This window comes from Pogonomyrmex barbatus, unplaced genomic scaffold (genome assembly GCF_055798465.1).
Source record: "Pogonomyrmex barbatus isolate J1 unplaced genomic scaffold, ASM5579846v1 scaffold10, whole genome shotgun sequence".
NCBI lineage: Eukaryota > Metazoa > Arthropoda > Insecta > Hymenoptera > Formicidae > Pogonomyrmex > Pogonomyrmex barbatus.
This window is the reverse complement of record NW_028297099.1, coordinates 5,196,441-5,221,029: the sequence shown is the minus strand read 5'-3', so window position 1 is coordinate 5,221,029 and position 24,589 is coordinate 5,196,441. Positions and strand designations below refer to the sequence as shown.

Sequence of the window (24,589 nt, the reverse complement as noted above, 5' to 3'; positions counted from 1 at the left end):
ATAATAATATTTTATAATAATTGTTAAACAAAAATGTACTTGTATATTTTAAAGAAATTTATAAGAGCTATTTATGAGGCAGTAAAGAATCATTGTATTGCGCTCGTGCTTAATGGTCTGACTCTTGATTATTTCAACTTATCTTGTGTTCGGGGGGTATATTTTGGCAAGTGAACTATGAGTAAACAACATGACGTCAGTGGAACCCAAGGTTGAGCAGGTGCTGGCAAACGGGAAAGAAGAAGAAAGGGAAGGCGCGCGAGGATGCAGGAGGGAAACCCCCGGGGGTGGCTCATGCGCGGGCGCGGCTTTGCGGGTCAGAGTGCGTCGGGTATATAACCGGGCGGATGCCGTCGTCCCTTAGTCTCGCGCTTATCGTCGTCGCGGTGACCCGCTCGAGCTCGACGCCGATTGTCCGATGTCGTTACCGTGACCTGTGACATTTCGATGTGCGGTGCGTACCGATTTGTACGCCGTGTCGGTCGGCAACGCGGCCGATAGTAGACCGTAGATGGTAGATCGTCAAAAGGTGCCTGCGTTTGTTTCGTCTGAATGAACAGGGAAACGCACAGCTACCATCTCCGATGATATCACTGATTAGGAGAAATTACATTTTTACACCTGCAATCACACATTTTAGCGTCTTCGATACGAACACATGCCAGGCGCTGTCGCGTGGCGATCAAGAATCAGAGATCAATAATAAAAGATGAAGCAATTAGATAAAAAGTAGTGAATATTATCTATTTCAAACGGTCAGAATATCATGCATTTCATGTAAGATATTTTGATAAATTCGAACGAGATCGGAGATCGAATATCTCTAACTCTAAAGCCTGCTTATATTTTTTTACCACTCGGAATTCTCTCATTCCTTCATCAGAAGTCATTCAATACGGTTTGGCGCGGATGAATAAGACGAACATTAAGAAACGTTCGTCAGCTACCACTTAAACGTCGAGAACGTCCGACTTTTCATTCGAGTGTCATCTCGTCGGAGGCAAGCAGTGGGAACTAGTGGGATCGTCGGGGCATTCGATTCTGGCCAAGCGAAAGCGGAGAAAAAAATTGTCGTAATACTTGTCTAAAGATTGAATTCGACAGTGCGGGAGGTGAAGCCGGAGAAAGACGAGGAACAAGAAGAGGCGGCCAAGTGGCAGTGGCGCCAGGGGAAAGAGATAGTGGCGAGAGCAGCAGGAGGTTGGCGGGAGGTGAAGGTGCTGCCGCGGAGGATTTCAAGCCGTACCCCCGGCGAGATACGAGCTGCTTGTATAGATCTATATGCACAGTAAAATTGTGGCGACGGAGGAACCTCGGTTGCGAATATCTGGGTCATACAGCCGTCTTCTCGGCGTTGCAGCTTGTTCTCCATAATTTTGTGAAATTCCCTCGATGCGGCAAAAAAAGTGGAGACCCATCGGTGACCAAAGGAGCTCTTACCGTTAAGATTACTCGAGAGACACGACAGTATAGAACGATAGATGTAACTGCGAAAATGTAAAGTAACGATACATCGTTGCGCTTAACGTTTCGCGAAATGAACGATATGTTGAATATTAGATAAGGACACACGGAGCACGAATATCGAGCGAAATGCATAACGCTGCGATTTTTTGCGTAATTGAAAATCCGTTTGCAGAGTAGATGGATAATGGGTATCGAATACATGACCTGCTGCGGAACAAAGCCGCAACCTATAGAACCATCGCGTTAATGCCACTTATGTCTGAGAGCGGTAAGTGAGCTATAGATATATCGCGTTTTACTCCGCCGAGAGAATCCGTAATGATCCGCACGGATCAGTGATTTGCAGCTCAAGAGTGAATCGGCCCGATACCGCGCGCGATAACGAGCTGTTACATCGTTACGCGGTTACGTAAAAAGGATCCACTTGGATTCCCACGGGGACAATTGCCGAGAAAAATCCACGCGAGGGCTATTATCCGAATCGTGATCGTCTCACACGCGACAACTCGTTACTACCTTTCATCTTGAACACGCTCGAGCCAACCGACTCGATAAATAATGAACTCCCGCAGTCATTTGTCAAGCTCACCGGGGACAAACGAACGTTCGTCGGGGGTAGAGTCGTCGGCCTAAATGGGAGAGATCAACGGAAGGCACCGATTAGCACCGCGACGTTTCGTGTTTTATCGCTAGTGTGTTACACAAGAATCATGTCCCTTTGACCCGGGAGTCGAAAAGTCAACGGTGTATAAGCGATCGGTCTTTACGATTTATTACGCTCGCAAAGTGATATATCGATGAAAGGAGCACCGAGCTGGAATGCCGAGTTTCGTAATTAAAATGATGGTTAGTAGCGATCCTTTCGAAGGGACGCGGAACGCTTTTCGATCGTGAACTCTCACCGTGAGCGTTCGCCCTAGAAATGCGAGAGTCAGCTGATTCGGATCGCGATCAGTGCAGTCATACCGGGCAGTGCGATCAGTCGCGCGGGAGATAACGGTGCCCGAAAAAACGACTTGTAACTTCATGACAGTGCTCGCACTCGAGACTCGCGGACGAACGAACGTGAGGTCTTATCTCGTGCGTGGAATCGGGCAACATCGAGCAACATGAGGCGACGAAACAACGGTTCCTCCTGCTTCTGCCAGACGTCTTCGATCAAGAGAAGTGGCCGTGGCGGATGCAACGAGACTGAGGCGAACGAGCCACCGGGATGGTGCATCTACGCGGCGGTCGCGCTCGTCGCGGTCGGTTGTTATCTGAACGCGCTCGACTGCGACTTCGTGCACGACGACATACCGGCGGTAGTGAGGAACAGGGATGTGATCGGCGAGGCATCGTGGAGCAGTGTGCTCAACGACGATTTCTGGGGTACGCCAATGGAGAGCCGCAATAGTCACAAGAGCTATCGACCTTTCACCACTCTGACGTTTCGGTGAGCCAATATTTCTCTCACGTTTATCGAGCTCTTTGTTGGAGCTGTTTGTTTGAGAATTAGATAGATAGAGGATTGACTTGGTTAGGTCCTTTTTAATGCGGGAGCTTTAAAATGACGGTTAAAAGTAAAGCCATCCGCGATCGGGAATTGAATTACGTTCACGCGGAATTATTTATGATCATCGAAAGGGTTCGAAAGGATATTTCAACCGATTACATGATTCGTCCGTTTCGCTATTTTAGGTATATTTTAGGTATATTATCACGTTTTGATTTAATCGCTCTTCTCTTTTCTTCTTGCGGCTCGTTTGTCAAACCGGTCCTTTAAGACAATCCATTAAACAGAAAAGTGAATACGATTCGGTACACGGTCGTATCCGTCTGGATAAAATAAGACGGCAAGAAATTGTCTCGAGAAACGTGTCTGGTCGCCTGACGTTCCAAACACATGACACGACCACGTAGTTCGCAGCACTGGCCTCGCCGTTCTTATCGGGACATCCTGTATACATATATGTATACGTGTGTATATATATATATATATATATATATATATATACCTTCATGTATACATACATCTGTAGATACATAGCCGTATATAGGTATATCCATGCAATCGGAGATGCACCTTATGGTCGTACCACTAAGGACGGATCGGCAAGAACCGTTCTCTGACCACGACGGAAGCGACCGAGCATACGGTAGTGTGTGCAATAGCGTGTCGTGTAGAGCACACGAAACTTTCACCCTCCCTCCCTCCCTCCCGCCCGCCCTCCTGTCCATCCTCCTACCCGCTCTCTGCCCACCGATTTGATGCATGGATACCAGTTTGCCACTCCACGTGCAATACTGCATATTGGCTGGTATTGGACGATCCATCACGCCGCAAGACACCGGCACATCGCTCATCCACCCTTAACGCTCCAGATGCTGTTGCCAACTTCGACGAGGTGTGCGGGCGCGAAATGCGCGCGGCGCGCGGGCGGTTCGTTCGGGGGAAAGAGAGAGGCGCCGGGTGTAGGGCGAGGGCATAAACGCGCCTTCACGTTTCGCGCGTTATCGGAAGTGGAACGCATCCATAATCCCCGAGGCGCGGAGACGCCGGCGCCGCGGCGCGCCGCGAACAGCATTCGTCTCGTCGAGAAGACGAGACTTTAACGATCCGGATCGCCACTGACGCGCTGCGGAGCCGCCCTTATATCACGCGGGGGGCGATACCCGGCATCTCTCATTGTTGCCGCCACTCGATTCGCATGAGGAGAGGAGTGGTTTATGCGCGTGCGAAAAATGCGCCGCTTATGCTGACACGCGGTTGAAAGGATAAGCGAAGATTTATGTGTCAGCCGTTTAAGGCGAGAGTTGTCTACCGCGCGTAGATATCAGACAGTTGATATATCGTTACCTTTGTTGTTCATTTGACGTGAGAAGTGCCATATATATGTATATATATATGTGAGCAAATTACGAAGCTTTATCTTTTTTAATAATCTACCTGAGCGTTTTTATTGCGTCTGTGATAGTTACGCGAGTTACAAGAGCTGCAAGAAAGCAAAAGGGAAATCGATTTCAAATACGCTGGATTTTCTCTGTTCGTCGATAACTCGCACCGATAATTCTTTCTACGCCGGGAATCGTGCTTTGCATTCACCGATATATACGGGAAAGCTTTGGACAATTCCGCGCGTCTTTTCCGGGCGCATATATGCTCCATTTTCCATCCTTTCCGTGGCGCATCTCTTTTCATCGCCCGCTCTCTTTATTGCTACAAAACTCTGACGGCGCTCACGGTATGCCGCTTTGAGAATTCGAGTTCTCGAATGAAAATGTGCCGGGGCGACCCCAAAAGTCCAGAGTGCATTCGTGGCAGTTGACCCAACGCCTCCCGCGTGGACCGCTCTAAAGTTTCCGAGAGATTCCCGGGCATTTCCTCGAAGCAGTCATCGTATTCTGCCGTGTTGGCATATATGTATATATATATATATATATATATATATATATATATATATATATATATACTTTCATACGTTTTATCTCATCGATATCATCGCGTATACTGACTACGCCCGACCCACAGACTGATAGACGTGGGCAATCTTGTACTCAACGTGTGGCATATCATTTTGTAGATCGCATCAACAATCGTTCTCCCGTGTTTAATTCGCGTGTTTGATCGCTTTGCCGACGTTTTTGACGCGACGGGCGCTAATTGAGATGGTATCAGCCGCGCGCGGGGTGTCTTATCGCGAAGGGATATTTGGAAAGCAGTTGCCCACGGTTATTTACAGTTTCCGAGAATCGCGCGGGCACGTATTTGATAGGAAAAATGGGATTTCATGCGAGTTGTACGTATATTTCAGCTACTTCGTTTCGCCCGGAAATAATTTACGGGTGCGGTCGAGCGTGAGTCTTTGCCCCAGCGTCGAATGAATAACGCAGAAAGCTCGCCGAGCGATTCGTTTCCACATTTACGAGAAGGCGAGCTTCACGGGTTGGCGACCATGTTAGATTATTACGTCCGCAAATAGAAACGGACTGCGGAGTACGCTCCAGATAGTTTGATGGAGAAGAAAGGCTGGATAAAATCAAGTAACGCCTTATTACCTCGACTGAGAGTGCATACAGGTGTCTAATAATAATAATAATACGCAACGCTTGCTTATCGAGATTGCGCCAAAATAGATTGCTCTAATACGGGCGCCGATATTTATGAAATGCAATTAGCGTTTATTAGCGAGATACGTAAAGTATCAGAGTTAACTATCATTTCCGATTAAAACTAAGGAAATTAGGTCTAATATAAAGTCTGACGGTCTAATATAAAGTTACTAGCGTGCTTTTCTCCGAGTTAAAGTCCAGTATGCGAGAGCGATTATTGAAGCTCTGCAAACATTAAATTTACCTATCCAATTAACGCGGCACATTCATTCGCGCGATATTACGTTATTTACGTTCAGTTCAATTAAGAGAAATCTTCCTGTCCTCGGCGTGGCATAATATTCGTGCTTCTCTATTACGTTCTTTCTTCTTTAGCGGATTTACCAACGCGTCTAGTATGTACTTTGATAATACACACACCCACTCGTTCTCTCTCATCGAGATCTTTGTACTCGTACAATGACGATCGATATAATCGCGTTCGTCGCAAGTTGGAACTTATATCGTTTCTCCGGAGATTTTTCTTTGTCTCATCACTTGTGGCTAGGAATACTATGCGCTTTGCGGCGAGCTGTCGTGGCCAAAAACCGTGACGGCGAATATCCACTGATTTTTCCGCGATAGCCAACGGCTATAAAGCGCATCATCTGAATTTGATCATCTCCGTTTGGTTTGTCCGTATTGAAACACGAGCTATGAATTTTGCTATCTCTGTCGATGGTTTCTCTTTTAATCTAGATATTTTTTTTTATATCTCACTATTTATATCTCTCACTATTTATATCACTGTTTATTACGAGACATTAAATGGCGCCAATTGAGAGGATAGTATTTCCGATGAATAGCATCGGTTAATGGTTTATTTAAGATTTCCTTGTAAGCATCTATCTTTTATTGATTGGTTCACGAGGTTGTTGGCATTTTACTAGTATTAAATCACGATCAGCAGCTAAGTCCGTTATACGTTAGCTGATGATTTATGAGTTGGCCGACAGTAGCAATGGGCCACGCTTTGCGGCCGTTTCCTGTGAGGGAATAATTATTATTAAATTACTTGACCAGGACGCAACGTGGGGTGGAATCTCGTTCCACGGCGCTACTGACACGCGTGAATGATTGTGCTGCAAGCTGTAATTTAGACGTGCGATATAACTTTGTGTTGCGCAGCACCGTACGTCCCACATTCGATTATGCCGTCGTGTGATCCGTCGACTATGATATTTCATTTAGTCTTGCGATTAACTCTCATTATTGATAGAGATAGAGATTGGAATTTCACATTATCATTGTCAATATTTGATTTATAAATAATGTAGCAATGTCCACTTTTGAAGTGCGCTCAGTGCGCTCAGATAAGATATTTCTCCCTTGAACATGTGCTAAAATACGAGCACATTATCGCATCAAGACGCGAGCTGACATATGTCCATGATCTTCTTGTGTTATTTATATACTAAATAAATAAAAATTTTGCAATATTGCATAATCACTTAAATAGTAATATTAAGATGAGAAATTAAAATTTTTTTGGTAAGAAAAATCTCAATATTCTATATCGTTAGTCTTATGTTAGGACAAATTGTATTAATAATTTCTTTCTAGAATTCTTCTAGAATTATTTCTTTAGAAGCACGAAAATACGTATTGCCGAGAAAGTAATACAAATCGTATCAATAATTTTACAATTTTAAGTCAAAATTATGAATATGCAAATCTGATAATTTTTGAATAAAATTGAATAATTGAATTGAATAAAATTTGAATAAAATTCTTTAATTCTATTCTATCCAAAGTTCATGATATGAAGAATTATACGAATGATATGAATTACTCTAAAAATACAAATTTACATATACACATTATCTATTAAACCTATCTATTAATTCATACGAGAAATTTTCTAAAAAATGAAATTTTATAAATTTATAATTATTATTAATACAATTTGTCCTAACATAAGGCTAACGATATAGAATGTTGAGATTTTTCTTACCAAAAAAGTTTAATTTCTCATCTTAAATTAATATTACCATTTAAGTGATTATGCAATATATTATGCAAAATTTTTATTCATTTAGTATATAAATAACATAAGAAGATCATAGACATATGCCAGTTCGTGTCTTGATATGACAATGTGCTCGTACTTTAGCAAGTTCAAGAGAGAAATATCTTATCTGAGCGCACTTCAAAAGTGAACATTTCCACATTCAAGTGTATCGTGTTTCCTTCCGGTGTTCTTCGTTCATGATGGATAGTTTTTCCTGTTTTATTTGAGTTATTCGGGCAGGACAATTTCATGAGCGAACTCTTCAGTCCAAGTGCATTCAGGTCGTACTTACATTGTCAATGCGAAGAGGGACATTCTAGTTTCAAACGCGACGAGAATATACTATTTTATGTATCTATGAATGTTCTTTCAACTCAATCGTGGCAAAACCGAGCGCGCATTTATCTTTTATGAGATGTACCACTTCCGTGTATTGAATCGGCGAACTTTGAGTTGTTACAAGTAGGCTGCGTTACATTCAAGAAAAAGATGAGTTTCGTAAATCCTCCGAAAGAAGAAAGATCTACCATTGCATTTTTAGTTCTGTAAATTTAATAGTACATTTCTTATTATAAATTATTAGAGTCAAATTTATTTGCGCTCAGAAATATTTTTGTTGAATGTGAAGTGTTGTGGAAAAATCAGTCAAGGATCAGAAAGGCTCGTTAAAAATCATCCCACTTTCCGCAGTGAAAAGGCTTTTTATGTCATGGATATTTTATCTATTCCGATGTCTTCGGATGTCTGTATAACATCGCGTTCATTTGGCCGTGAAGCTCATTTCCAACGTAGCGAGGATTATAATATTTCCCTTCGATTAATCGTATAATCAAATGAATGCGCACCATTAAATTTTCGTCGTTTGATAAAGCATGGCATCGTGATCGAGAAATGGCGAATTAATCAGATGCGACGTACAGGTGGTAGAAAAGATAATTCGTTTCCGCATGGACGCGTCATTGGGTTGTGGCACGTCGGTAGGCTGCCCCTATATCACTGTACTACTTCGTGCTGCACAGTGATTCATCTAAAGCGTTTCGTGACTCGTGACTACCAGAAGCGTGCCGTGAGCAAGCGCTGTAAACTCGTTCACTCGATGGTGCACGTATATTAAAGAACACTTTTCCCGGTGCGCGCGCCCGAGTATGCACAGGAGAGCGTGATACTTCGTGGTTTGAACACTTTATTGCGCCACTATATAGACACGCATAATTTTCATTGGCCTCGATAGACCGCTCAAAAACGACGAATGTTCCGCCGAGTTTGAGATAATTAATTAATGATTAGTCGTCGCTCGGTCCTCTCGCCTAAGTTTTCGTTAACGCTGAATTATTACGCGCTAATCACACTATGGACTTCTTCTTTAGCTAATTGAGCGAGGCAAATAATACAATTAATTATTGAAAAAATTTCTTATAAATGTAAAGTAAATTTCGAATTTAAAACCTGTAAAAATGTGTAACTTTCTCGACATTTTTTCGTTGTTTTTTTTTTTTTTTTTTTTTGAGATTTTCGGATTATAAACTTCAATATTCATCACGGGCTATCAGCAATCTGTTTACCAATAGATTAAAAATATTTAAAAATTTATTTTATATACGAACACATAACTTATTTATTAATATCAATTATGATATGAAAATATCACATATATTAAGTATAGTGAATAGTACGCTAGTTAATTACATGTCTTTAAGATAACTCTTGCAAATTACGCCAGCTTTAAATGTGCGTGTACACACATAGCCTGACAGAGTTATGGAACGAGGTGCTTTGCAATCTCCTCCGCTAGATAGTTAATTACTTAATTACGCCGTCGTAATTAGTTCACAGTTCCAAAGTCGGGCGTGCCATAGTTACCTGATTGATGTATCACCATAACAATAAATCGCTTCCTTATACATATGTGTGAATATGAAAAACGAGAAAGAATAAAAGTTCAATATTGATTTAATATTGATAAATTTTGTAAATAATTATTTTTATTAATTTATTTATTTTTATTAATTTCTTATTTTATTTATTTATTTATCTATATGAAATTGGTATATAAACCAATTTAAGCACATAATAAATATTATTGAGCATTATTTTTTATTTGGTATATTACATTTTTACTGCAACTTTATATTATAAAAATTTTAATCAATACATAAAGCATAATTTTTCAAATATTGCATTAGGGAAAAACTTTTTAATGAAAAATTAATATGATGCAAAAAATTTGATTTATTATATATAACAACATATTTAGCACATATAATCAATCCTTTTTTATGCACGGACAAAATCAATGGTTTTATTCGCTCGAGTTATTTCCATTTCAAGGTCTTTAACTTCAAGTTTCGATTCAAAGAATTCAATTACTTGTCTTTATATAGTACAAAGATAACATCTAAGAGAGAGAGAGAGAGAGAGAGAGAGAGAGAGAGAGAGAGAGAGAGAGAGAGATCTAAGATAATACATTTCTAGATAAAATTCTCTTACACATACAAACAATTTTCTTAAAATTTATATATATATATATATATATATATATATATATATATACTCGTATATATTCAGATATAATGAAAAGAAAGCGAAGTAAATTTGAATGCAATAGTCGGCCCGAACAATACAGAAAACATTCTGATAATGAAAGAAAATTAATATTTATGTACAAATAAATGTGTGTGGTGTGTGTGTGTGTGTGTGTGTGTGTGTGTGTGTGTGTTTTACATACATACATACATACATACATACATACATACATACATACATACATATATATTTTGTAATTTTATTGCTCTTACATCTGTATGCGTTATTTTTAATAATACCATGCGCTTCTAAACGTATAAAAATAGAAAGATTTTTTGCATCCCGTCTCTCCGTATTAAGTTCAAGCTTTTTGTTTGAAGCTTTCATCATACGCAAAAGTGTCAAACTATTTTTTTATTCGCATTTTCTTTTCTTTATTCCGACATAAAGTTTGTATTTGTAATACATTAATGTCCGGAATATCAGAAAGATGTTAAATTCAGATTCGAGATAATTAATACGTTTTCACAGTAATAATGAGATATCTCATTAAATGTGTATTAAAGAGTGTATTAAATATTAATTAGAATAGACAATTAATTATTTACTGTATTGTCAATACAGTAAATAATTAACTTTCACATGAGAATTATTTTTATAATAACACTATAAAATAACACTATAAATAAAAATAATATTACGTATCATAATATATTCTGATCGTCTCTAAATCAAATGTCTCGAAAGGACTTTTTATTTTTGTTTTTAAAATTTCTGGGAATTATGATATTTGCAACCATAGACGTCAAAATGCTCATTATAATTTCAAATGCATATAACGACTCTCTCTACATAACAGCTAAAATATTGTGAAATCATTTTGCATTTCTCATTTTTTGTATTACATTTTCACGGGGAATTAATCAACGCAAATTGTTATCCATAATGATGTCCGCTGTCACATATAATTTGTGTTATAAAATTTCCAGTAACATCATCAGATGTTACTGTTAATATTAATAACTAATATTAAAATTAATTAATCTGATTAAGTTTAGTTTATATGGAAGTAATAAACCTGTATGAGAATTCGTAACGTTTTCGACGTGACGCATATCAAATTTTTTAGTATCGTCAATCTTTCTCTATTTCTTTTCCATATGATATCAAAAAACCGAGATAACTTTCGGTACAATGGAACACCCCTCAAAAGAACTGATAACGCAGCGGCCGCAAAGAATAGCAGACAACGGACAGGAAAATGTAGTGGAATGCAAAAGCAATAGTATATAACGTTCACAAGGTGAGAAAGATTCATCGGAAAAACATCGCCGAGAATTCGAGTGAAATTTATACTTGCGTCGCACAATCGCAAAAATGACATAATGCAACAATAATCCTTTGTACCGCGGTTGATCTTCACGAGACTTACTGTAATGGATCGTACTCGTTTCTATTTCCGACAATCCGGGTCGTTCCAGGGAAATTGGATTTAACGCGTGCCCTACGGCCAGTTTTCTCTTATCCGGCGTTTGTCTTTCTTTTTTTCCTTTTCCCACAGGCGCGAGCACCAGCAACGTCTCGTGATATTACTTGTATGTTGCAGTAAAGCCCAGGAGAAGCGGAATGTTATTAATCTCGGGCAATCGTAAACCGAGTAACGTAAAATATATGATAAAATATATGGCCTCTTGTCGTTATAATCCTGGTCGCGCGTCGATTCAACTTCCGCTCGGCGTTACCATTCCCGTGGTCCGCGCAATATCGAGTTGCTCGAGACGAGCTTCATTAGGTATTACAATATAACGGCCCATCTCCCGTTATTACACCGCATTTTCTAGCGTCATCCTTCGTCTTTTTTTCTGCCTTTCACGTTGACTGCCGTCGCGCGCGTAGCGGGATAACAGGGCTGTTATTAAACAGACAGCGTAACTGGGCAACGAAAGCTGCTCTCTTAGGGTTGGAAATACGATGTTCATAATAGTAGGCGTAATTATGACGGTGGCAAGAAAGATGTCGAGAAGTTTAAGAGTTACGTCGCCCTTTGGAGTTTTATTTTACACTGCTTCTAAAATTTTGGCAATAATTCTCGAACGTTAAAGATAATTTGGTAATTTCAAAGAAAAAATAATATATATATATATATATATATATATATATATATATATGATATTTTATTCTTCAATGATGAGTTGCCATTAGATTTATGAAATAAATGATTGAGTATCCTTTAAATACGTAGCTTTTTAAATATATAATTATAATAATTATATTATAGAATTTTGCTACGTGTTAAATTCATATAATCCGCTTGCACATACAATAGCAAACAACTCGCGAATAAATATTAATTTCTTTTAACGATAACTCACATAAAATGTGGACAGCGATTAATAACCAACACATCCATTACTCGTTCAATCATCTGATGCAAACTCGAATTATACGTTGTAAAATCCCACGGGAATTTGACGTTTTTTATACGAGACTATGAATATTGGGATAATCGCACATTGGATGAATTATGCTTTTCGATGAATTTATCGATGCATTTATTCTTCGACATTTCAACGTTGCTATAGAAATACGAATAGTGAGAATGATAAGTTATTGGCATAATAAACTATTAAACTTAATAAGAGGCGCTTCGTAATAAAAGTTGACCATATAATAAGATATATCCCTCACGAAATGGCTTATTGGTTGTTGATGTTTACCACCGATCGTGGTTTTCGTACACTTAGGGTAGAACAGATTGCCTTCCTTTTACCGCAAAGAGAGATCGCCAAAATATGGCACTCTCGGTAGGTTTTTTCGACCTACAGATATCGTTTCGTCCCTCGGGAAGGATATGGTCGCGGTAGGGAAATGATGGCGCTATCGAAATCGAGGATCTTCCGTTATGGAGATCGTCGGGACGTGACGGATCTGCATTTCGAATGTGACTAGTCACCGTATCCATCGACAAATGCACAACTAGCTTCCCCATCAACGTTTCCCATTATATCGAAATTGCAGCAGATTAGGTAACGTTTGTCACTTGAATTTCTCATTCATCTCTATGATCACGTTTTCAGGGTTCTACATATTTAATTATCTATTCCTTTATAAATTGACAAAAAAGTTCGCGAGTTAAATATATATATATAGTATATATATTCTGCAAGTAAAGATATTTTTTTAACTCGTGAACTTTTTTATCTGAAATATTTAAATTGTATTTTGTGTGTGTGTGTGTGTGTGTGTGTGTGTGTGTTTTAATATAAAATGCGAATTCTATTTCTTTTTTAAACTCGCAAAGTGTAGTTGCTCCGTTTCGCTTTCCTGGAATAGATATGTTAAAAATGTCGTGAGGCCGCTCGGTTTTCGATGAGAATAGGGATAGAGTTGGGGCAGCAATTTACGTTTAACCAGCGCCGGGGCGTAATCTGTTTAAACCCCCAGAACAATGTACGAAGGGCAAAACGTTATCTACGGAGCTTAGCGAGGCTCAACACTCGCAAACAGTAAAACACGAGGTGGACAGGAGGTTGGTGTTGACGACGACGTTGCCGGCAGGCAGCTTACATCTCGCCTACCTGGTTATTCCGATTGTTCCGTTATCACACGAAATTCGAGTAGAGAATTATTTGAACAGTATAGTCACTAAATCTTTTAGGCAGATCTAGAATTAAAGCCAAACATCGCTATGTACGCCTGAGATTTTTAATGACAATCTTTTCTTAAAATATAAGTTTAAATTGCCGAAATTTTTGATTCTTTGAGATAAGAAATTTTCATCTCAAATATATATTTATTTTAATATGATAAGATAGATCTTACAATCTAAATATTTCAGACAATTAAAATGTGTGAATTAAGTATCTTTTAATACCTTTTTATTAAATAAACTAATAATATTCTGGAATTTATAAATGTGTAGCATTTCTCTTTTTCTATTGGCTCTAGAAGATAATGCAATACTATATTACGATTATACTATTAATTGGAATATTTATTAAAAGTGAAACAAATTGTGAGAAAACTGTGAGAAACAAGCAGTTTCAGAATAAACGATTACGTTAGTTGTAAATACGAAACTGAATAATCAGGATTTCGTGGCATCGAAATACCTCAGATGGTTAGAGGATGAAATCGACGTGGTCAGCTGGATTAGGTCTGATTCGATTCTGGTGTAGCCACATGCCAAGATCCATTTCCTTCGCGAGGATCGGCCGTTCGCGAATTGGGCCAATATCGTCGGCGACTATTCTACTCGTAAGAAATGGAAGAGGGCCAGGAGTGTCATCGAGAATCCTCTTTAGAATTCCGATTCTCTGAGTTGATAGTGAAATGATATAAGCGCAGAGAAACTCAACCTCGTCCAACTTTCTCACATGAGGAAATCAGTATATAGGTCAATGTATATAGTTTCAATCGTTTGGAAGTTAACGCCCACCGTGACTTTTAATCATTTCAGATCATTCGATAACTTTTTACGAAGCAAATTATTTTATTAATTTGTCGATTAAATATCAGATAAATTAAAATACAGAGATATATTATAATTCTATTTTCACCCAACTGTTTCTTCAATAATGATTTAAATTCATCACATCATTATATATATATATATATATATATATATAATTGAAAGCGCATCATTCACATCGCTTACATTTCGAGTAATTAACGATAATCACTCATGCAATTAATCCTAGTAAGTTCCAATGCTGTCATGCGGCAAATCATAAGATCGAATTTCAATTTGTTGTTTCCGTAGAAATCTAGAATCGATCCGATCAACTAACACCAAATACATCGTACACAGTCTGACGTGCTTACTATCTCTCAGCACGCCACCATATCATTACATGCTGCAGATCTCGTACACACGTACATATACATAGACACTGTGCCAATGCCTAATCCAAACCGGTAATTGTTTTTGTACCCTCTGTGTCAGGCAATTATCAGCTGATCCAGAGAAGCACGCGTAATCAATTATCTTACACTGTTTCACAGTAGGCATCAAATATGCTGTACACATATACGATTGTTACATACATTTGTATAACATTTTACATTTACATAAAAAAGTCTTTGATAACGTTAATAATTAGAAATTTAATAATTAGAAACAACTTTGTAATATTGCGCCAAAATGGACATTAAAATCTATCATGGCGTTCGAATATTTGAAACTTAAAGTAATGCATCACAAAAATGAAGATAGGAAAATGAAGATAGCTGATAGAATGAATATCTTAAATGTTTAATGCGTTTCGCGCGACTTCCGCCAAAGGCGGCGACGATGCAATATTTCGTCGCACAATAACATCGTATTTACGTAAGCAAATTCCTAGACTCTCATCGAGAGAGCTTTCGAAGAAGAATTTGCATTCATTTGGAAGTAGCTTATATACCACTTGCTGGAAGGCCCGTTCCTTTTTCATGCAAATTCGAAGGACTCCGTCATCCCAGAGGGGATTTCGAACTCTCCGCGTTACAAAGTAACAGTTAACTTCCCTTTCCATATCCGTGTAACTTTCTGCCGCAACTTTAGAAATGTTAAAAATATGGACATCGCCGACGCGCTCTTTCGTTACTTTCCAGGAGCTTTGTCAACTACCGTCAGCCGTGGATTAACGCATCTTCATAGTTTATACTTAGCAAAAGTACGTTCTTCGTGGTATCCGCGTCATTATAGTCGAATTCGCATCGCGCGCAGAATTCCAAATGGGAGAAACAACAATTAACAACGTCATTCCGAATGCGCGTGATGTTATTCGAAGACACGTATTGCCTACAGTGTATTTCTGAATCCGTTTACGATCCTTTGATCATCCTGCATATGTTCAATAGATCCTCATATACCTTCTCTGAAATTTATGGATGCCGGGCTCACTAATCAATGCCAGTAAAAGTACGGGGGGAGGAATTGGAATGTCGGGGAGCGCCGAAGCGCAATCGAGTACGGCGGAATTCGCGCTCTCTAGGTAGTATACGGCTATCCACGAATCACAATGAAACCGGCAATGACGTATGACATCGTTTCCGGGTGGTCGTAAAGGGAGGTGGAGAATGAAAAGCACGCGGCGGCGATATCTGAAACGTGTTTCGCATGTACGCGAGAATAACGATCCAGCCTCGGCTTCGACTCGCGGTCGTTGCCTCGATAATTGGATGCGCGTAATTGGCCGAAATGGAGGGAAAACGGTATCCGCCGGCTATCCGTATCCGTTGTTGCGTTTGGGCTATGATGTAACATCGACACGGGCCTACGATCGTTAGACGGATATATTTAACGATCTAATACATGCATCCTGAATTTTCGCTGAGTTTTAGTATAAATATTGATACGAAGTTACTACTATACTAGTTAAGCAAATATATCCAACGCACTATTACATGTATTCTGAATTTTTCGTTATATGGGTTTAATATAAACGCGAGAAGATATTTTTCAAACTTTGATTATTATTTAAACGTTATTCGATATTGTTGATCGAAATATTATAGAGGATTAGTTTAAACGATACAACTAATTAACTCGCAGGGGATCGTTTCTGAATCGACTTATATTTTCTTCGGAAGAGATTATTCGAACGTGATCGCGGGATGTAAGCCGCCGCGGGCTTTTTACGATCGACGTATTTATGTATAGGAGGATTTAGACTACCGAACTTCGTAGATTATGCTAACGAGCTTCTGTTCCGATGTCCATGGCATCTTAACGTGTCCCACCGCATTATAAGTTCCGCAGGAAAGTTCGAACTTCGTTTAGAAACTGGGACCGTTTTGCTCGAAACGTCACACTTACCACTGTTCCTGTCGTTGCACCATTAAGAGACATTATTCCGACGTTAGCGCGCCACCCACTGACTCCGGTATCGTTATATCTATGCGCCTCAAAATTTTTCCGCCGTTAAACAAGTCGATTCGGACTCGGGCGTTGTAAAGATCCTCGTTGTACTGCGCAACGTGTCATATCGCCATTCAGACCGTCGGAAGCTCCAAGAAGACACTGGAACACACCGATGTGCTCTACATCGCCCGATCGGCGAACGTAGCCAGGATTGGAGGCGAGATTTTTCTCATATGAGAATATGTTACGCGATAAAATCAGGACGAGGAAACTTCAGGTACAGATCCTAGCTATCGATTTTCACATCGCCGGAGCTATCTTTAAACTTTCTATATTTTCATGACGTCTCTGATATTCTGATATTGCATTTATCTAGCGTTGCAGCGGAGTTATACAAGAATCTTATCCTCGCTTTTTGTCGTTTATATGTGAACGGATAAATCATCTCGACGAGCTACTTACATAGTCCTTATGTGGCGCTCGTCGATTTTTGATTACACATCCAGCACTTTGTTGTCTCCGCCATTCGCGTAATGAACGAAGTTATATAAGCTGTACTACTACGGCTGGCGTGAAAGGTTTTCCGCCTCACCGCGAGTAAACCGGCGTTTGCTGTGCACTTTTGAAAGTAAACTTTTCGCGGCGTCAACAGCTGTCGAGAAGTCCCAGTGCGAAGTAATGAATTTCGCGAAGACAGCCCGACTTCGGCTCTTAAAGCGAGCGAGGGTTGGCAATAAATCTCACAGGGCTGCCCGGCATGCATCCAACAAATCTCGGCGGCGCGCGGCAAGATTTTCCCTGCCGGCAATTCGAAAAGTGGAGTCGCGAAAAAAGCTCTCACACTCTCTTTCTCTTCGCGCACTCCCGAGCCCGCACTCAATATACCCGGATCGTACGGACGCAATTCTCTTTTCGTTTCGCTGACCGCACTCTCGAAATCCGCCTTTTTTCGGATTTTTCGTGGAAACGTGCTCTGCTGGAGAATAAATTTCCGACGTTAGAGAACTATATCGTCGATATTGCGTCGACAATGAATTCTTTCGATGCAACAATTTTGGCTTCACATAGCTGGCACATTTTTGGAAAGTTTTGGAAAATTCCTGTTGCATCGGTGCAGGCCATCCACGCTTCGGGTATGCGTTATAAATTTGATTAATAACTGAAAATTGCACGCTTAAATGTGTATCTATGATCGAGTTATATCATATGAGCCATATTAATATATTAACGATTTTTAGTTTTAATATATCTCTTTAAACTCGGTGGAAAATACAATATAATTCGTAGTCATCCTTTTTGATTTATATTGTAGCTGTGCTTTTAAAACAAAACTTTTTGATGCAAATAAATACTGCATTATTTCATAACAAACGATAATAACAAGTACTTGGCTGTCATATTAAATGACGAAAATCAAAGCATAGCAGTTATTGGTAAAAAATATAATATCGTTACAAAAGAAGTTTCATATTAATGCGAGATACGATTTCAACAAGCAGTGCGTTTAAAATCAATTTCTCTATCTCGGTCAATAATACGCAAAATTAACCTAGATTCTGGTTTAATGTACGAGGTATCGGTAACGTGCGTGTGATGCGTGCGTATATGTATGTATATATGGCGCGCTAAACGCGCGCTACAGTAATTTCTAATTTGGTAATTCGGCTCGAGAAATGATCATTTTTTTCGACCACCAGCTGTGCGAGATCGCTATTTTTCACGGTGGAAGATTTCCAGACGCCACACACGTACCGTGCACCACACTTTCATCCGGTTCTACGATGAAGAAGCGCCGCGCCGCGCCGCTCGTATCGCGCTCTCATTAGAGGACATCCCACACGTAGCCAGACACGTGTTCGCCCATATCCGAGTTTACCGAGTTAATGGCTGCATGGCCATTAAAGGTTTTCACCAAAATCAAAGAATTAGATATCCCTCCTTTTTTTCGGTATTTATGTGAACAATCATATCTTGAACTTTTGTCCTAATTATGCGGATAGAATTCACGACATAGATATCATAAGATCGATACTTTGGGGCTAATGAGCACTTAGCCGTCGAGGAAACGGCGGAGCAATTATGTTGAGATTAGGGTTGAAAAGCATAATCACAGTAGAGGCAGTTGAGAGGATAGATCACACGTCATAGCAACGAGCGACGTTTCGTGATCCCAAGTAAATCGACCGAACCGTAACCGCTGGGTCAGAGTCCTGATGGCGCCGTCGTCCTTCTGCTGGACTCTCGTACTTACTACGCCGCTCCCGCTTACGACACCTCTCATTGCCTTCCTTCTCCATGGCACCGGTGTTACCTCTAATTAAGCGAGAATTACCTACATCGTGTCGCCAGTGTCCGTTTCGCAATGTCCTTCCGCGTAGTCTGCCTCCAACTGTCACTCGCAATGCTAATTGTCGTGATTATTAACTGTGATATCCCTCGTCGATAAACGCGCTCTGATGGCATGTGGGTTCACATTATAGATATTCAAATTCCAAATGTACAAGAGTCTTTCTGCATGCCTATGCTTGGTGAGATTTAATGAGAGTTCTTTAGAGAGATAATACTCAAGCGTGACTAGTTCCCGAATAATTCTCGATTAAATGAGTCTCGAAAGCTTACAAATTTATCCACGTTGACGCAAAATAGTATGTATAATCCCATCTAATTGGAAGCACAATAAAGGCTACGAATCGCAATTTATCAACATTGCCTTTTGTACTAATAAATCTCCGTACGCGGAGTATTTTATATACAAATATCGATAAGCAAATATTTCAATTCATTCTTTATAATTAGTCGCGATATATTGATGGTGCATACGGAGATGTTAATTTAGTACAACTAAATTTGATTGATTGCAAGTACGCGTAGGATATTAATGAAAACGTTACCGTGGCAATAACAAAATTTTCCTTCTGTGTCTGAAATGCATGTAATCGATATGCATGTATACATGCACAACCGTAATACCGCACTCGTATCTCGACGTAATGTACGTATCCCTACGATAAAACATAATTATATCGCGTATAAATAACTGCGGACAGTGCGAAGGGGATGAGAGGGGTAAACATCGTATCTCTTCTTAGCGATATGCAATATACCGCTTATACAGTTATAACTTGCGCGTAAACGCTTCGACGGTTTTGTAATTTGTGGGGCCGGAGGTTGGGTTTAAGAGTTATGTCTGCCGTTGTGTTGTTCCAGTAAGTGCTGGGGCGCTGGAATTGCCGCGTAAAGGATTTAATCCTATTTCAGATCGAGTACATTAACGGGCGCGGCTGTCCTCGCTCTCTATCACACGCACTCGATTTTCTTTATTAAAGCGCGCTTTATCCGCGAGATTTTACGCCGCGCCTAACACAATGCGCTTAACGCGTTGCGAAACAAAGAGCTCGGCAGGTTGTAGCGTTGATACTTGAAGAGACAACGATATTAGTTAGCGGCTATTAAAGCACACTCCACACTTTTTTTGTCAGAACATTACGCTTCATCTTTCTGGACAAGCTGATAATCTTCCATGTATGGCGCGACCGAGGCGAGAACGTCATTTTCACCGTTATGGTTTTTAATATTTCGTGAAAGATAAAATTTTCGGCGGTGATGCGTTAGCTTTTAATCAAAGCCGGCGCAGGTGGTTGTGAATGCGAAGGTGAATGCTCCGGCGGAAGGAATATTATTATTATGTGAGCGTAAGGTGTGATACGTCGAGCGCATTAGCGGAACTGCTTGCTGCCTCTCGTTAACCGTTGCCCGTTACCTGCTCTTTATTAACGCACACTTTACACCATCGTATTTACGAAGGTTGTCCTTTCGCCTTAATTCGAAATATTACGTAATCCCGTTGAGAAACGGCGAGGTGGAAATTATTTATACCCGACAGCGCCATCCCGACGTACTCGAGGAATAATGCGTTCGGGGCGTTTTTAGGTACTACTTGCAGAGCGCATCGTCCTGCGAATTGATATATTACGCTGAATCGTTTTACCGCTTGGGTTTTATCTATGGTAGCGCACTGCAAAACATTTTCTCGCATTAATACAGCCCTCGAACGAAGAATCATCTCCAATTTCGCGGCGGGCGCCAGTATTCTTAACGATTTCCTAAATAGTACATTTAAATAGCATTTTAAGAAGCTACACTCTTAATATTGAATTGTGTACTATCTCTAAATTCGAGATATTAATTTCTAAATGAAAATGATATTTCAAATAGGATAAGAAATATTTTATCGATAGGAAATATTTTTAGTGATATAAGATAATACAAGATATGTGCATGAGATAATAATAAATATAACGATTCAACTGAAAATATCACTTTTATGAACTGATGGTCTTTCTTTTATGAGGTAAAATGTACTGGTTTTACAATATAGTGTTAGTACTTGTTATTGATTATTTCTAAAATAAAGTCTAATCGAGAATAATAGTGCTGCGTGCGCTGTCATAAATAACATATGTTATTATAATTTAATACATCTCGTGCTCGTGCAATTTATATTTTTTCCACAATAGAGAACTTTTTATTTCAAATTACATTTTCTCTTTTATTTTTATGTCCCTTGTCATTATGTAAGATTTTTATTTCAGTGTATACCTTTAATTTTTGACGATACAAAGTTAAACATATTACAGAACTTTATCCATATTTCGATACTGAAAAGAGACATTCTATGAAATAAGAAAATGATTTACGTTGATGCATTTTATTTGATAAATCGAAAATAATCATTTTCTTCTCGTAAACGATTTTTTTTAACTTAGGGGTATGGCAAGTCTCTTTTGACTTGAATAAAATCAGACATCGATGAAAAATTCGCTATGAAATCGATTTGTAAATCGTACGTACAATTCCTTCTATATTCCCTTAACGAATCAACTCGCCGGTACGCGAGAGCTTTCCAGACTCGACATAAATCACGTTCATCACTCTTGGCGTGCGGGCGATACGTACGTGATTAAAGCTACCCGCGATCTCACATGAGGGGGACCGCATTTTGGCCGTTTATCTCAACGTGTCGTTTAAAGCGTGAAACCGGCTTAGGCGCCGCGGTGCTTTACAGTGAAAGATAAAGGGGCGCGCGTACGTGTTTTACGTCGGTGCGGGACGTCGAGTAATCATGTCGCGCTGCTACTCTCGTCACTCTTCCTCCACCTGCGCATCCTCCCCCCCCCATTGTCGCATCCCCTTCGTCCTGCGCATCCATTTTCCCGACGTTCCCATCCCCGGTGCGCGTTCGCCACCGAACGTCCCTCCCTCCCGCGATCCGCGCGGCGCCAAAAGATTATGCTTTTACCTCCGACGTCGGCCCATCCTCGGACACCGTCACAAAGGCGTAATCAGCGACGTGTTACACGCGGTAATGGGCGAAAGGAAGAAGGAAGTGACCGCCACTTTCAGTCCCGTTTCACAAAACGACGACAAAAACGATGTCCGGCCATTATCCCCGGAGGCCGAGAGAGACCGGCAGCGGTATCGTGGATGAGTTTCAGCTACGTTACGTGAGTAGAGTTCTATCGTGATTTCTTGTCTACGCGTTTCTCGCGTGCGTTCTCTATGTTATTAAAGGGCGCGTTCTCTATCCTATGCGAACCGAAAGTTTATACACGCGATGAACCTTTGTGTTTTCCTTTCCAAGAGGAATTCGCGTTCTTGTATATTTAACTACACAAGAGCTCGTTATACACGCCCGCGTGTATTATGTTAAGGATAAATAATAATTCCTCTATATGGAGAAACACGATATTTGGAAACAGAGATTCAAATCGGTATAATTCTCGACCGTAACCTGCCTGATGCCTGCAACAAATAAATGTAGAAGTTATTTTCGTACGTTTATATAAAGAGCACCGCTTTCCAATCTTTCCAAGCTGATGAAAGCTTTGATAAAAGATTTGAATGGTAAAGATATTCATGGAATATAAAGCTTTTTTTACGCGGCCTGCGAGGCACTGATTATGAAATATTATTACCAAATTATGCAGGAGGTAAAACGCCGATTTGGAAATGTGTTTCGTCCGTTTTATATTCCGTATAATTAATAATCGTCGATGCGGCGTAAAGTTTGCGATTTCACAATACGTAGGACGTATGTACAAACTCGACCGTTCCAGGATCACGTATGCACGATCGCGGTACTTGCATCATGAATAATTTCTCATTCTCGTTTGCATGCAACGAGTGAGGTTTCATAAATTATATCAGCGCACTTTTCTCTCTTTATACGGCACGGCGTAACGCGTTCGCGTTTATATGCATCATCGTGGCAACATGTGTCTACCGAAGGTACTAAAACCCATGCCCATTAAAATGGACGTGCCGGCTAAAAGGGTTCCCCGGGAACTGCTGCTCTCTCTCCTTTCCTATCTTCTCCACCTTCCGGTCCGCTAAGAGACGAATGCAGCATCCCTCCTGAAAAATGCATTCGTTCCTTCGCACACATCCGCGCGCATGTACATCCGCATTGCGTTCTGTGCCGTCTTCGTAGAATCCTATTGGATTCGTTCGTATACAGGTAGACTTTTCTCTAAGAAAGAGCATGCGCGACGAATATTCCTCGTGGATGTTCTAAATGTCTTCAACCGTGCTCGAATACCATACTCGTGCGCGACGCGAGTGTCTTCTGCGATTCTCCAAAAAAAAAAAAAAAGATTAAAAACAACACTAACCATCCGCCATAATGTGTCTCTCATCTGAATTAAAACAAAGTATATTTTTCTAACGAGATACGATATGCAGACACTGTAAAGTGCAATTGTACATAAATGCACATAATTATTTCTTGAATTTTAATTGTAACTTGTGATATTGATATTGATCCTCAAGGCAATGCAAATGTCTGTAGTCATGTTCGTTGCTTTTTCGATTAACATTAAACATTCAGAGCAATACAATGAATAAATCGATGGGTAATATGCAAAACTAGAATTAATAGCATTTAATACAAAACTATAAATTGATCGCATGGAATATTTATGATATGAATCGCAATGTATATTGAATAAATTATATGCACTTACATTACGATATACATTATCGTGCATATTGTTTTTATTTTTAAATATCTATTAATGTGTCGTTACTGTTTTTGTAATGCATATTATTAAACCGCATAAACTATTGCCATCTAATAAATATAATAATTAAATAGGGCGGAATATTGTTGCAATTATTAACGAACATATCGCGAAATAGCCAAACACGCTCATTATATATTTAACGTCATAAACGTTGCTCTTTGATAAAATGAGATACTGCAAATAGGATCGCGGAATCTATATTCTGTTTATAATCACGATGTCAGCTGTTACCGCTAATATAATAAACACATATAAAAGAATTTAATTTTCGCTCCATTTCGCGATCAGCGCGATGATAGCCAAATTGCGATATCCTCCGCGCCTTGTGTCAAACGGCACACTGGCCGGTCTAATTACAGGATTAAATTTGCCGTGAATTTCCATCTCGCGAAAATTCACGCCGCGTCCGTGATTTTTGATTACGCGCCGGTGCTGTGCGATAACGCTCGCAAAACGGGCGGGACGCAACGCCGCGCAGGTGAAATCGTTCGAAAGAATTTATTTCACCTGCACGAGTGCACATCCGCG

At 39.9% G+C, this 24,589-nt stretch overlaps 1 protein-coding gene across 4 annotated transcripts in view; it reads left to right on the top strand.

Annotated features, from left to right (window-relative positions):
• Window positions 1-349: 349 nt before the first annotated feature.
• The window catches only part of LOC105432591 (protein O-mannosyl-transferase TMTC1-like), a 119,116-nt gene continuing 94,876 nt past the window's right edge, over window positions 350-24,589 (top strand). For 2 of the 4 annotated variants that reach the window (XR_016141434.1, XM_089085457.1), the window contains exon 1: window positions 350-2,902. Coding sequence is in view for 2 of the 4 variants with exons in the window: in XM_089085457.1 (XP_088941583.1) it covers window positions 2,577-2,902 (326 nt within the window). In the remaining 2 variants the exon portion in view is untranslated. The remainder of the gene's footprint in view (window positions 2,903-24,589) is intronic. The other 2 variants (XM_011647466.2, XM_089085458.1) reach the window with 2 other exon arrangements.